At 45.5% G+C, this 14,780-nt stretch overlaps 1 protein-coding gene across 2 annotated transcripts in view; it reads left to right on the top strand.

Moving 5' to 3' along the window:
* Window positions 1-14,780, top strand: part of SLC23A2 (solute carrier family 23 member 2) — a 138,958-nt gene that overhangs the window by 108,843 nt on the left and 15,335 nt on the right. For both annotated transcript variants that reach the window (XM_056571392.1, XM_056571393.1), the window contains exon 10: window positions 1,713-1,869. In XM_056571392.1, coding sequence (XP_056427367.1) covers window positions 1,713-1,869 — 157 coding nt within the window. The remainder of the gene's footprint in view (window positions 1-1,712; window positions 1,870-14,780) is intronic.

Below are 14,780 nucleotides of genomic sequence, written 5' to 3'. Positions count from 1 at the left end.
TAAAATAATAAAATATAAGTGCAAATGCACCGGGGTGAGACTAGGATCAAGGGATCAATAGGAATAAAGCATAGCTACATACTGTAGTCAGTGTATGTACGGAATAAGATCCTGTCTGGAACATATCCTAAAGGCAGCATCATAGTACATCAACATGAACAAATCGTGCCATGAGTTATATGTGATAGCTACATTAATAGATACACTTGATTGCAGTATATACAAATAATGCAGTATGCACATGTGCAAGTACAGGTGACCACTGTAGGGCAATGTTAGAATGAGAGTAGCGGAACCAGTGTTAAAGGTATACTCCGTCCCTAGACATCTTATCCCCTATCCAAAGGATAGCGGATAAGATGTCAGATCGCCGTTGTCCCGCTGCTGGGGAGCCCTGGGATCCCCCGCTGCGGCACCCCGCTCTCGTTACAGCACATAGCGAGTTCGCTCTGCACGTAATGATGGGCGGTACAGGGGCCGGAGCATCGTGACGTCACGGCCCGCCCCTTTCAATAAAAGTCTATGGGAGGGGGTGTGGTGCCACGCCCCCTCCCATAGACTTGCATTAAGGGGACGGGCCGTGATGTCACGAGGGGCGGAGCCATGACGTCGCGCTGCTCCGTCCCCCGTATTGCCTGTCATTACACACAGAGCGAACTCGCTCTGTGCTGTAATGAGAGCGGGGTGCCGCAGCGGGGATCCCAGGGCTCCCCAGCAGCGGGACCGCGGCGATCTGACATCTTATCCCCTATCCTTTGGATAGGGGATAAGATGTCTAGGGGCGGAGTACTCCTTTAAGGTGCATTCACACCACATTTTTGCTAACAGTTCCCGTATCAGGTTTTTGATGATAAACGAATTCCTCATTACCTGAACTGTATCAAAACATGTGTACAAATTTCAACCCGTAGAAATTTGTACACCTGTTTTGATACAGTTCAGGTTTTGAGGAATTCGTTTATCATCAAAAACCTGATACGGGAACTGATGTCCGGTTGCATCCGTCTTTTAAGAGAAAAACGTATACGTTTTTAACTTTTCACTCCATTTTGAATAAAGTTTCACTTGTTTGATTGAAATTCCAAGGAAAAAAACCTGTGCAAAGTCAAAAACCGTATGGTGAAAACCAGTTCTGTACGGTTCCCATTGACTCCCATGTTAAAAAAAAAAAAAAAAACGTATATGGTTTAATACAGTTTTTCACCTGGACCAAAAACTGTGGTAGACTACAGTTTTGGGTGCGAGGGGAAAAAAAACTGACAAAACCGTACAAGACGCAAAATGGACACAACCTGATGCATCTTTCGGCATACGGTTTTCAATACAGTTCCATACGGTTTTCACATAGAAAACATATACAGGAACTGTACTGCAAAAACGTGGTGTGAATGCACCTTTTGTGGTCATTTGTGGGGAACGTCTGCCCATTTAGTCAGGGAAGATTGCGTTAGAAAGTTCATTGCCCTAAGGCAGTGTTTCCCAACCAGGCTGCCTCCAGCTGTTGCAAAACTACAACTCCCGGCATGCCCGGACAGCCTTCGGCTGTCCGGGCATGCTGGGAGTTGTAGTTTTGCAACAGCTGGAGGCACCCTGGTTGGGAAACACTGCCCTAAGGGGTGACCTGTATCTAATACTGATCATCCTACATGTATCTCTGTCATATATCTGGGCTCGTTAGTGTATAAATATATGTTTCCTTCCTTATAATACAGATCATCATGGCCATCCTTGTTTCCTGGCTGCTCTGCTTCATCTTTACAGTGACTGATGTTTTCCCACGAGATACTAGCAAGTATGGGTATTATGCCCGCACTGATGCCAGGCAAGGGGTTTTGGCAGTTGCCCCTTGGTTTAAAGTTCCCTACCCATGTAAGTATGATTCCTTACAGTAACACGTATAATCATGTTTTTATTCTTTATTATTTTGCCACAGAGGCAATGTTTATTTTTATTTTACTTTTTTATGAATTTTTTTTTTTTTTTTTTTTTGCTCTTTCTTTCACTTGTAGCTCCATTTTTGTAGATCACTTTATGGTTTGCTTCTAGATAAAATCCATGTTCATGTCCAGTATAAACCTAAGCTCACTTTATAGCTATCTATATTACATCCTAGTTTTCCAGAACCCCCTATAAGCCCCTTATAAGCCTCAGCTAAAGGCTATGCCAGGCAGAAACTCCAGGGCACTGCCTGGGAAACTGTCTCTGTACAGCTCACTAACCTGCAGAGCGAACATTACCTATAAAGATACCCGAATATATGACAACGTAACCTGGGAGTCATGTCCAGGAACATGCTGCTGATAAAAGGCTCCTTTCACACTATATTATTGTTCCGTTTAGGAACTTCCGTCAGAAGTTCCGTCACTATATCGGGGAAAACCGGCCGTTACAAAACCCCTGACAGCCGCGACTAAATCGCATTGCAGCTTATGGGGTTTTGTAACTGCCCGTTTGCACCCGTATATGCCCGTAATTCATTACGGACGTTATATAGTGACGGGACATCGTGGTGGAAAAATTACTGCGTGCAGTAATTTTTCCGCCACGATGTCCTGTCACTGTATAACGTCCGTAAGTAATTACGGGCATAGACGGGTGCAAACGGGCAATTACAAAACCCCATAGGCTGCAATGCGATTTAGTCTCAACCGTTAAGGGTTTTGTAACGGACGGTTTTCCCCGATATAGTGACGGAAGTTCCTAAACAGAACAATAATATAGTGTGAAAGGCGCCTAACCCCTTTAAAGGGGTACTCCCCTGGAATTATTATTATTATTATTATTATATTTTTTTTTTTTTAAATCAACTGTTGCCAGAAAGTTAACCAGAGTTGTAAATGACTTCTATTAAAAAATCTTAATCTTTCCAGTACTTATCTGCTGCAGTATGTCACAGAGGAAGTGCTTTTCTTTTTGAATTTCCTTTCTGTCTGACCACAGTGCTCTTTGCTGACTCCTCTGTCCATTTTTAGGAACTGTTCGGAGCAGGATAGGTTTGCTATGGGGATTTGCTCCTACTCTGGACAGTTCCTAAAATGGACAGAGGTGTCAGCAGAGAGCACTGTGGTTAGACAGAAAATAAATTCGAATAGAAAAGAACTTCTTCTGGAACATACAGCAGCTGATAAGTTCTGGAAGGGTTAAGATTTTCAAATAGAAGTTATTTAAAAATCTGTAGAACTTTCTAGCACTAGTTCATTAAAAAAAAAATAAAAAAATAAAAAATAAAAAACAACAACAATCTTTTTCCAGTGGAGTACCCTTTTAAGACTTAGAAATAAGTGCTGGTGGATCTTTGGAAAGGTGAGGAAACCTGGCCATACATTTCGGATAGCCTGTGTCAAACAAGCTTGTGTGGCAAACATCTATGTCTCCTGATCCGCGCATGTACTCGTCTGAATGGGAAGAAAGCCACTGCCAGACACCTGATGACCGCTATCTGACACGTTGACACCCATCATGACCGACACTTTATTTTTTTTTTCTTTCTTCGTCAGAGAAGCCTTGGGATGTTCCCATACACTATAGATTGTCAGCCAGTTTTAGAATACTTTAAAGGGGTATTCCGGGATCAAACATTTTATATAAGATGTCTAATCGTGGGGGCCCGCGATCTCCCTGCAGCACTCTGTATGTGGGGCTGTGTCTCCAGTTTCGGGAACTGGAGATTTGAGGTAATGCCACACCCTCCTCGTGACATCACGCCATGCCCCCTCCATTCATGTCTATGGGAGGGGGCGGAACGCCCCCTCCCATAGACATGAATGGAGGGGGCGTGGCATGATGTCACAAGGGGGCATGGCATTACGTCACGTCTCCAGTCCCGGAAACCCGGAGGAATACCCCTTTAACCTAAAGTAAATGGCCATCTTTAAAACGTTTTGGGGTATATACAGTGACACTATCTTAATAAAAGATGCCCATGGTTTCACATATGTTTTCGATTATTTTGAGTTGCCACATGGGCCATTGTCCATTCTGATACGTTTACAATTGGACAATTTTCTGCTTTCTTTCCAACAGCGTAGCTGCACCCCTGTAATGTGAGGCCATATAGTCAGCTGCATTACATTTTTACACATGGCGTTAGAATACTGTACAGTGACAGCAGCATCTAAGCAGACCATGTGCTTATAGGTGGGGGCCATTGTGACTAGCAGAATGTACAATGTTTTCCTTAATCAAATTGGACCGTAACCTACTGATATGTCAAGTCCATCTAGATGTAAACCTTATACTGAAAGACAAATTTGGAGCTACACTTTGAGGTTTTATTTCTACTTACAAAATGCATGGTTGTCATCAGAATTACCATATTAAACCTGTAGGATGGCTATAGGTTCTGTTCACGTGATGTTTTTTTTTCTTTTTATCTTGGTTAGGGGTATGTGCCAAGAAAGCTTCAAAGGCCCAATATGTGTCATTGATTGATTTGATTTTTTAAAATTTTTTGCGTATGTCACTGGCAAACGTTTTTTTTGTTACCTGTATGAAGTAGTGTATTGAATGTTATTCAATACGGAGACATCCTATAAGAAAAAAAGTTTACCAACGGGAGGCAGTGGGCGACAAAAAAAAACCCCTCTGCTTATTAAGTGGCATATGTCGGTAAATAAATAATCCTGGTGTATACCTCCAATGGAAGACTCAAACATTGTGTGAACAGAAACTAATATATGTAATACAAAGTAAATAGAGAACATTGTTACATTTTGCATAACAAAGAACTCAAAGGAGAAGCCCCTTTTAAATGGGTATTCCGGAGATGCAAACTATGCATACTCACTTGCCCTGATCCCTCAAAGCTGTCATTCTGACATCCCTGCTGCTCCTTGCTTTCTATAATGCAGGGTTTCCTAACTAAGGAACCTCCATCTGTTGCAAAACTACAACTCCCAGCATGCCCGGACAGCCAACGGCTGTCCGGGCATGCTGCGAGTTGTAGTTTTGCAACAGATGGAGGTTACCTGGTTGGGAAACGCTGCTATAATGTGTTGACTCTGCAGGAAATCTCCACCCAGGTTGTCACTGGCTGCAGCCGTGACCCACCTCGGATAGTAACTGTCTGAGGTGGGCATTCCTTGCCGGGTCGACACATCAGAGGAAGTGGGGAGCAGCAGGAACCTGTTGCCGTTGGAGTGGCAGCTGGGGGGGGGATCCAGGCAGGTGAGTATGCCTTCATTCTTATTTTTTAACAATACACATTTTTTTTGGATCACCGGTATAACCGATTTAATTTACACCCCAATCTTGGCATCTCTTTTGACTTCTAACAGTGCTCTTCTAGACCGCATTCTCTGTGTACACTGCTCTGCCCTATATTGTGTGTGTTTAGACCCCATTGTTGGAAAGAGGGGTAGTAATAATAATGTTGACGTGATTGTTACTGCCCCCTATTGTACTGGAGAAGGTAACGCGTAGGTTAAGCCCTTTAGAAATCACCTTGTACTTTTGCCGTTACAGCGTTAATATCACCGCTTGTGGCTTTCCCTCCATTAGAGCAGTGTACACAGGGGCTTGCATATCTTGTGTTTTCGAATGCTGGTTTCAGGACGCAACGTTCTATGACAACGATTCTTGTAGAAATCAAGGTAACGTTGTATATTCCCTTAATATGTTGTTTTGGTCACTGCAGAAAAAAGAAATGTAGATCTGAAAACTTTGATGACATTTTTTTACAATTGTTACATTAAAAGACCATAATGCAAAGATATTTAACCCTTAAAAGAGCATTCTGTCTAAGAATAAAATGAAATGTATAACAGCGAGTCACCATGGTATGGTTGATTGTTAAGAATTCTATTCAGAACTCTTTGTTATATCTGTTTCCTGGAGACCTGGATGACAGTGGTATAACCTTCCATGGAAACATGGCTGCCATGGCACTGTGGTAGATGGAATCTGATATTGCGTCTCCTGACACAGTCGCAGGGTTTTTCTAAAGCTACCACAGAGATTTTTACTGCTCCTATTGAGTTCTGTAGTAGCTTTAAAAATCCTTTGCAGATTATATTAGGTGGCGACCCTATGGTTTTTGTGTACGCCTCTGGGTGACTTTACCATAGGGGTTGTGACCCAGGTTTTCTTCAGTCATGCATTGGTAAATGGTCACAGGTATACAATGCATTCAAAAAGTCTTCAGACCCTTTCGCCTTTTTACAATGTTTCGCCTTTTTCTCATGGTATATGGGTTTTTTCCTCATCATACTGCACTAAATAACCAATAATGAAAATTTGGAAGCAGACTCTTAGAAACTTACTAAAAAGGAAAAGCAAAAATTTCTTCTGAACTGAAAGTTCCCAAAGGAACAGAGGCCTCCATAATTCTAAAATGGAAGAAGTTTGGAACAACAAGGACTCTCCTTCTAGAGCTGCTGCCCCACCATACTAAGTAATCGGGGGAGACGGGCCATGGAAAGAGAGGGGTCAAAGAACCCAATGGTCACTCTGGCTGAAATTTTAAAGGTCCTCTGTGCAGATGGGAGAAACTTTTTACAGAGTGGTCCTCCGGTGGTGTCCTCTGCAGGCTCCGGTGTGTTTGGACGGAAGGGGCGGCTCCTGGTGCTGTGGTCTTGGGTCCTGGCGGTGAGAAGGCTGGTCTCTGGCTGCGGCTGCTGTGGTCTGGCGGAGCGGCCCCTGGGTCCCTGGCTGCTGTCAGTGCGGTGTGCAGAGGCTCTCCCCAGCTGCTGTGGAGTTCTGGGTGCCCTGAATTAAAGGTCCTTGGTCTGGCACCATTCTAGGCCTTCATGGGCAGGGCCTTCTTCTCTTCCTGGTTGCTGTGGCAACTCCCGCGGCCGTCGGGAGCTCGCTGGTGGGGGAAGGAGCGCACATCTTATGGGGCGTCTGCTATCTTCAGCAGGAGAGGGGAGATCTATTGATGCCTGGACTACTCCTCCAAAAAAAAAAAAAGGCCGCCCTGAGTTATAAAGGGACTGTCTGAGCTGCTGTTGTGGTGTCCCCAATACCCTGCGCTCCATTTGGCCTCATTTTCCTGCTGCTGTCTGCGGACTGCAGTGCATCCAGCGGTACTCCCCTCAGGAGGTCTCTTCTGCTTTATTGATAGCTGGATTGCCTGCTGCCTTGCCCTCTGTCTATGAGTACCCTTGTGGACTGCATCTGGGCTTGCTGGGACTTGTGGGGCATAACACATTTGCTGGGGTGACCTTCGTTCATTGGACTGTGTTCCTAGTTACTTTCTAGACTTTTTACCTGCTCTCTGTGTGTTCATGTCAGCCATGGGTGGCTCCCGTGGTGGCAATAGAAGTAAGAAATCCAAACAGAATGCTGCAGCCTCTCGGCTGACGGATGATCAGGATGCCTCCTCTGATGATGGGTCCTCCTGATCCTGTGGTCTGTCCCATCGGGACCCTGGTGCTTAGACCACGCTTTCTGCTAGAGTCTCTGTGCGGGTGGCAAATGCGCTGAGCCAGTTCTCTAGAAATCTGGACCATCTTATGGGTGACTCTCCTGATCCTCCGCTATCATTGTTTGAGGAGTCTCCGACTCTTCCACAGCAACAGTCCCCTGAGAGGCCTGCATATGATGCTGCCACAATGGACCAACGGTTCTCTGAACTTTTGGCTGCCTTTACCTCCTGTCAAGCGACTATGGTGTCCAAGGTGGATGAACTGCGACAAGAGTTTATCTTAAGGCATGAGACTCAAAAGATATGTGAGCGCACTGAGGAGGTGGAGCGCAGGGTCTCTACAGTGGAGGATACTCTTCATCCTTTGCCGGATCAAGTTGTTTCTCTTCAGCACCAGGTGACTGGAGTCTTGAGCCGTATGGATGATATGGAGAACCGCTTACGGCGCAATAATATCTGCCTCATAGGCCTTCCTGAAAAGGTGGAAGGGAATGACCCTGTGATGTTCCTTGAAACGTGGCTGAAAGAGATTCTTCCAGTGGATACCTTCTCTCCTTATTTTTCTGTTGAACAGGCCCACAGAATACCGGCTCGGCCTCCTCCCCCTGGGGCTCCACCATGCCCTTTCCTGGCAAAACTTCTCCACTTCAGGGACAGGGATGCTGTTCTCCGTGCAGTCCGAATCAAGGGGGAGGTCATCTGTGATGGAAGCAGAGTATCCGTATATCAGGACTTTTCCGTGGAGTTACGCAAGCAGCGCGGGTTCAGTTCCCCGAGGTCCGGGCGAAGCTATGTGCAAAGGGCTTCCACTACTCGATGCAGTATCCTTCTTGCCTGAGGGTGGTGGATGGGGCCTCCACTTAAAGGAGTAGTCCAGTGGTGAACAACTTATCCCCTATTCTAAGGATAGGGGATAAGTTTGAGATCGCGGGGGGTCCGACCGCTGGGGCCCCCTGCGATCTCCTGTATGGAGCCCCGACAGCCCGCGGGAAGGGGGCGTGTCGACCTCCGCACGAAGCGGCGGCCGACACGCCCCCTCAATACAACTCTATGGCAAATCCGAAACGTTGCCTTCGGCAATCTCCGGCTCTGCCATAGAGATGTATTGAGGGGGCGTGTCGGCTGCCGCTTCGTGCGGTGGTCGACACCCGCTATCTGGTACAGAGAGATCGCAGGGGGCCCCAGCGGTCGGACCCCCCGCGATCTCAAACTTATCCCCTATCCTTAGGATAAGGAATAAGTTTTTCACCACTGGACTACCCCTTAAATTCTTCACATATCCGACTGAGGCTCTTCACTGGGTTGATGCGACCCTGCCTGTCAGACCTCCGGACTGACCTGTACTGGACTGTCCTGCCTGGGACTGTTTTCTGCTCCTTTGTCCTTAGTTAGTGGTTAGGGAGCTAGTTTGCCCATGATTCTCCCTAGGTTCTGGTTCTCCTTAGGGATTCTCTTGGGGTCATCTTCCTTAGTTACCGGCCATCTTAGTGTTAATGGTGGGGTGGCGGGAGGGTCCTGGTGTTAGTTGTTTTGTTTACTAGGTGCCCTGTCTGTTTTTATGTTGGTTGAGTGTGGTGTGTGTGGTCCTGGTGCTCTCTCCTTTCTTGCTCTGGACCTTCCTTGGTCCTTCCTGCCTTTGCACTTACTTGCTTGTAAGGATGGGGACTCTCAAAGTTGTTAGCTGGAATGTGCGGGGGCTTAACTTCAAATTTAAAAGGGCCTTATGCTTAGACTTTGTGAAACGTCAGTCTCCTCATATAATATGTCTGCAAGAGAGACTCTTATCACGAGCCAAAAGGTTCTTGCCCTTAAAACGGCCTGGATAGCATGGGGTTATCATGCCTCTTACTCTAACTATTCTAGGGGCGTCTCTGTGTTGATTACTAAATCTTTGCCGTTTGTTGTTTCCCAGGTGGCTTGTGACCACTTTGGGAGATTTGTGGTATTACACTGTTCTCTGAGTTCTTTTTCCTTTTGTTCATGTTTCTGTTTATGTGCCTCCTCCTTTTCAGATCTCTGTGTTGGAGCGGATTACTGACGAACTGTTTTCCTTTTGACCCAGTCTTTTTTATAGGTGACTTTAATGTGGCTCCAGATCCCCAGCTCGACCGCACCACTCCTGCTGACCCTGACTCTCCTTCCTTTACTAACTGACGCCTAGCGCTGGGCCTGACCGACCTCTGAAAATGGAAGTACCCGACTGCGACTGCATTTTCCTTTTACTCTGCGGCCCATAGGTCCTTCTCTCGCATAGACCTTGCCCTGGCTTCTGAGGATAAGATATATTTCCTACACCACTAGGGGGATCTCAGAACATTCAGCTGTACTTGTCCTCAATTTAGGCCATAGTCCTCCTTCCCGTCTTTGGCGCATGCATCGGGTTGGTTGAGGGCAGAGGCGGAGGCGCTGGGGGTAGCTCATGCTGAATATTGGATAATGCTTCTCATCCTGATCCCTTGGCGAGAGCTAGTAGGCCGGCCACCTCTATTCCATGTAACGGGTGGTGATGGAGCTGTGGTATCGGACCCTCAAATGATTAACTCCGTCTTTAGAGACTTCTATGCCTCTTTATATTCTGCTCCTGTTCAGCCCTGTCAGGGGGAGATCCTGTTTTTCCTACAACACTTGTCCCTTCCCATGCTAAATCGGGCACAGGCAGAGGCATTAGATTAGCTCCTTTTACAGTTGAAGAGGTGAGCCAAGCTATTCGTGACTTTCCTACTGGAAAGACCCCAGGTCTAGATGGGATGATTGGTGACTGGTACGGGATGAATGAGGAGAGGTTGGCCCCTATTCGCCTTAGATTGTTTCACTCAATGGCTATCGTGGACTCTCTTTCAGACTTTATGAGGGAGGCTTTGATTGTGGTGCTCCCAAAGCCTGGTAAGGATCCGTTGCTACCTCATTCTTATAGACCTATTTCCCTTCTTAACGTTGATATAAAAATTTTAGTCAGAGTACTGGCTACGGGCCTTCACAGTGTCATTACCTCTGTCATTCATCCTGACCAAACTGGGTTTATGCCGGGTAGAGCTACCGATGAAAATGTTAAGTGCCTGCAACTTAATAATGCGGCGGTGGGGGCAAGATTTCCTTCTGGAGTGGTGGTTAGTTTAGATGTCTACAAAGCCTTTGATTCTGTAGTATGGTCCTATCTCTGGGAGGTTCTGGGAGCCCTTGGGTTCGGTCCTCATTTATATGCTTGGGTCCGCTTGCTATATGATAACCCTAGAGCCCTCATTTGCACTAATCTGGATGTATCTGCACCCTTTCCCCTAGGCTGTGGGACAAGACAGGGATGTCCGCTGTCCCCTTTCCTATTTGCACTTGCTGTAGAGCCTTTCGTGGTGGACATACATATGGATCCCACTATATGTGGTATTCCCAAGGGTTCTATTGTTGAAAAAGTATCCTTGTATGCTCATACTTTAGTGTACTTGGCAGATGGGGAGACTTCTCTCTTGTCTTTAATTGACCTACTTGACCATTTTGGCTCGATTTCGGGCTTGCGGGTCAATTCGGCTAAGTCTTTCCTGATGGCACTTGCTCCTGGGGTTCCCTCTGCTTTCCCAGCAGGTTTGCAGGTGGTTCCTCATTTTAGATATCTGCAGGGTGGAGGTTACTGCTTCGCTTGCGGAGTATATTTCCCTGAATTTGGGACCACTTTTGAGCTCTACTGTGGAACTGCTGAATGCCTGGTCCTCGCTCCCCTTGTCCCTAGCCGGCAGGATTAACATATTTAAATTGATTTACCTTCCTAAGTTTCTTGTTTGTTCCATTTAGCTCCTCTTATTCCTCCTAACGCTATGTGGTGCTCTGGGATCCTTCTGTTGGCAGGGCAAGCCTCCCAGACTTGGTCAGGCTCTCCTCCAGGCCCCTAAATGGCATGGCGGCCTGGCTGCTCCTGATGTCTGTAACTATTTTCTTGCCTTCCAATTGGTTTATGCAGCGTGGTGGATCGACCTGCATCTTTCGAATTCTGCTACTGCCTTAGCTGGAGCGCTTATGGGCTCCTACGAAGCTCTTACCAACTCACTCTACAGGTACCATACTCACTCTTTTTTTTTCTCCTTCCCCCTCAGACAATAGCTAAGGTGTGGTCCATGGGGTCGGGTAAATTTCCACAGCCCCTGGTATCTCCTAGGGCACCCTTGTGGGGGATTGTGCATTTTTCACACCTGCATGGGTTACAGGAAGCCGGCTTCTGGGGGACTCATGGAGTCAAGTTTGTGGTCCACCTGTTAGGAGAGGATCAAGTTTTCTTATCCTTTTCGGTCATGAAGGAACGTTATGGAATACCTAGAAATGCCTTTTATAGATATCTTCAGCTTAGGCATATGCGGTTCAGGTGCAATTTGGCTCCTTGACATTTGCTCCTTAATTTTCTGAAGTGGAACTTCTCCTGGGCACCACGGACCTTTCTAAACCTCTTACTCAGTCCTATGCTCTCCTTCAGTCATTAGGGCCTAGTCCTTTCTCGGATGCTTATCATAAATGGATGATGGATGTCCCGGACTTGACTGTGTGCCATTGGAAGGAGGTGTAGGGTTCTTATTATTCCACTGTAGTTTGTAGTAGAGATATGTTGATTCAATCTAGATTTGTACTTAGACTATATTATACCCCTGCTAAATTGAAGCGTATAGGTGTTTCACCTTCAGATCTGTGTTTTCGTTGCTTCTCGGAGGTAGGTACCTTTTTTGCATGCTGTTTGGAACTGTCCTGTTGTTGCCCCCTTTTGGAGGAAAGTGATGGGGTTTTTAGCTGATAACTTGGACTTCCCTTTTATACTCTCGCTATTGGTGTGCCTGTTGGGTGTTATTGGGGTTGTTTCTAGTTCTCATAGGCGTCTACTGATCCGTTTTCTTCTTTTCTGTGTGCGCAAGATTGTGGTGATGACCAGGAAGGATACCGCCTCTCCCCCTTGTCCAGGTGGCTTAGTCTGGTTAATAAATATGCCCCGTTAGACCAAACACTGTATGTGAGTCGCAAATACCCTAAGAAATTAAATAAGGTTTTGACTCCCTGGCTCTTACTGGATGTGTCAGCTGACCCCCCAACTAGATTGTCCCAGTAGGTCTTCTATGGAATGCTGCTGTTTACTGTGGGGTCGGGGTGGGTGGGTTTGGGTGTTTGCCGAGATGTGAGCATGTACGAGTGTCTGTTTTAGGCTCTGTGTTGGGCCTTTCTCCAGTCGGGTCTCGGATCAGGCTCTTATAAGCTGAAGGTATGTGTTTAATCCTACCTTGAATCCCTTTGTTTGTTGTGATACTGGTCTCTGAGACCTACAGAGACTGTTGTTTTTCTGTTTCACCATGTTGGTGTTGTATGTTATAAAATAGCAAAATCTAAATAAATAATAAAAAAATTAAAAAAAAAGTTGATGGGAAAACTTAATAGAGCAAAGTGCATAGATAGTCTTAATATAAACCTGATCCAGAGTGCTCTGGGCCAAAGGGTCACCTTCTAACAAGACAATGACCCTAAGCACACAGCCAAGAGAACACAGGACTGGCTTAGGGACAACTCTGTGAATGTCCTTGAGTGACCCAGCCAGAGCCCTGACTTGAACTCAATGGAACATCTCTGGAGAGACCTGAAAATGGCTTCCACAGAGTGTCCTCATCCAACCTGACAAAGCTTGAGAGGATCTGCAGAGATTAATAGCAGAAAATCCCCAAATCCAGGTGTGCAAACCTTGTGGCCTCACCCCCAAGAAGAATGGAGGCTGGAATCTTTGCCAAAGGGGCTTGAGTTGAGTATGTACTGAGTAAAGGGTCTGAATACTTATGTCACTGCAATATTTAAATTTTTTTCCTTTGATTAAACAAAGATTCTAACATCCTTTTTTCTTATGGGGTATTGAGTGCAGGACGATGGAGGAAAACATGATTTTTTTAGCACGAGCCTGCAACATAACAAAAGAAAAATAAAGAGAAATAGAAGGGTCTGAATGCATTGTATAGTTATATGGGGGTATGCAGAATATCACTGAATAATTGGAAATAAGTTTGGAAAAATGGATGACATCTGCGGTGAAAACAGTGATGGTGACAATATTGGTCGTGATTCAGTTTACCTGGAACAGATATAATATTGCTGAATAGATTTGTAACAAAACCCATAGACTTATATTTCATCCTGATACTGTTTTATGCAGGGTTAACATATGATGTGGCGCCATCAAAGTGACAAGTTTTATATGTATGATTTTGGACTTTAATAAAAATGGCCTTATGAGTTATTAATGATACAGATGCATTTTCCAAATGATTTGGACCTGGTTGACATTTAACTTCAGGCTCTTATACTCACGATCAAGTTTTTATTTTCTATGGGCCCTGTAAGGGCATCTGGAGGGGACAGAGGAGGGTCTACTACAGTGTTTACCAACAAGGGTGCCTCCAGCTGTTGCAAAGCTATAACTCCCTGCATGCCCGAACAGCCGAAGGCTGTCCGGGCATGCGGGGAGTTGTAGTTTTGCAACAGCTGGAGGCACCCTTGTTGGGAAACACTGGTCTACTATGTAAGGCTGGGTTCACACCATGTTTTTGCAATACAGTTCCCGTATTGGTTTTCAATTTGAAAGCCGTATTGAAAACTGTATGCCAAAAGATGCATCAGGTTGTGTCCGTTTTGCATCCTGTACGGTTTTGTCATTTTCTTTTTTCCATACCCAAAACCGTAGCCTACCACGGTTTTTGGTCCGGGTGAAAAACCGTATTGTAACGTATACGTTCTTTTGGGAGTCAGTAGGAACCGTACAGAACCGTATGTGCATACAGTTCCATCCGGGTTGCACCATACGGTTTTTTACTTTGTCATAAACGTAATAGATTAGCAGATGTCCCTGAATAAAACAAAAATTTTAATAGTTACTCAAAAATAAAACGCATATATGTGGTGAGTGTTCTATAGATACAAGTTGTGCATTACCATCCAGTAAGACGTAATTCAATTATTGACAACCTGTTAAACATATAGTTATCACTTCTCACAGTAACAAATCAGAGATAGCGTCGCTATCCCAAGATTCAAAAATGCTCTCCAGAAACTGCCCGACGCGTTTCAGACACCAGTGCGGGTGACCTCCTCAGGGGCTTCGAGGGAGACAGTGACCTAGAAGAAAGAAATATTCACTTTGCATATGCTGTTTTTTGCATTATACAACCGAAGGAGTCGCTGATACAGTAGCGGCTCAAATAGAGAAGTTCTTGTGTTCAGCGGAACATCCAGCACACACATGTTAAGCACGTTTACTGAGCAGGTATAGCCCATGACCCGGTATGGTAATCCTGTAAGGAAAAACCTATAGTATACAGTCAGGCCGGCTGTATAGTCATCAACCCTGATTCCTGTGGAGAGAATAGAGTTCCTACTCACTCTTAGGCCTTTGTGTCCTTGCTCGTTCATG

The sequence above is a fragment of the Hyla sarda genome, chromosome 4 (assembly GCF_029499605.1).
Source record: "Hyla sarda isolate aHylSar1 chromosome 4, aHylSar1.hap1, whole genome shotgun sequence".
NCBI lineage: Eukaryota > Metazoa > Chordata > Amphibia > Anura > Hylidae > Hyla > Hyla sarda.
This window is presented reverse-complemented; position numbering and strand designations above follow the sequence as displayed.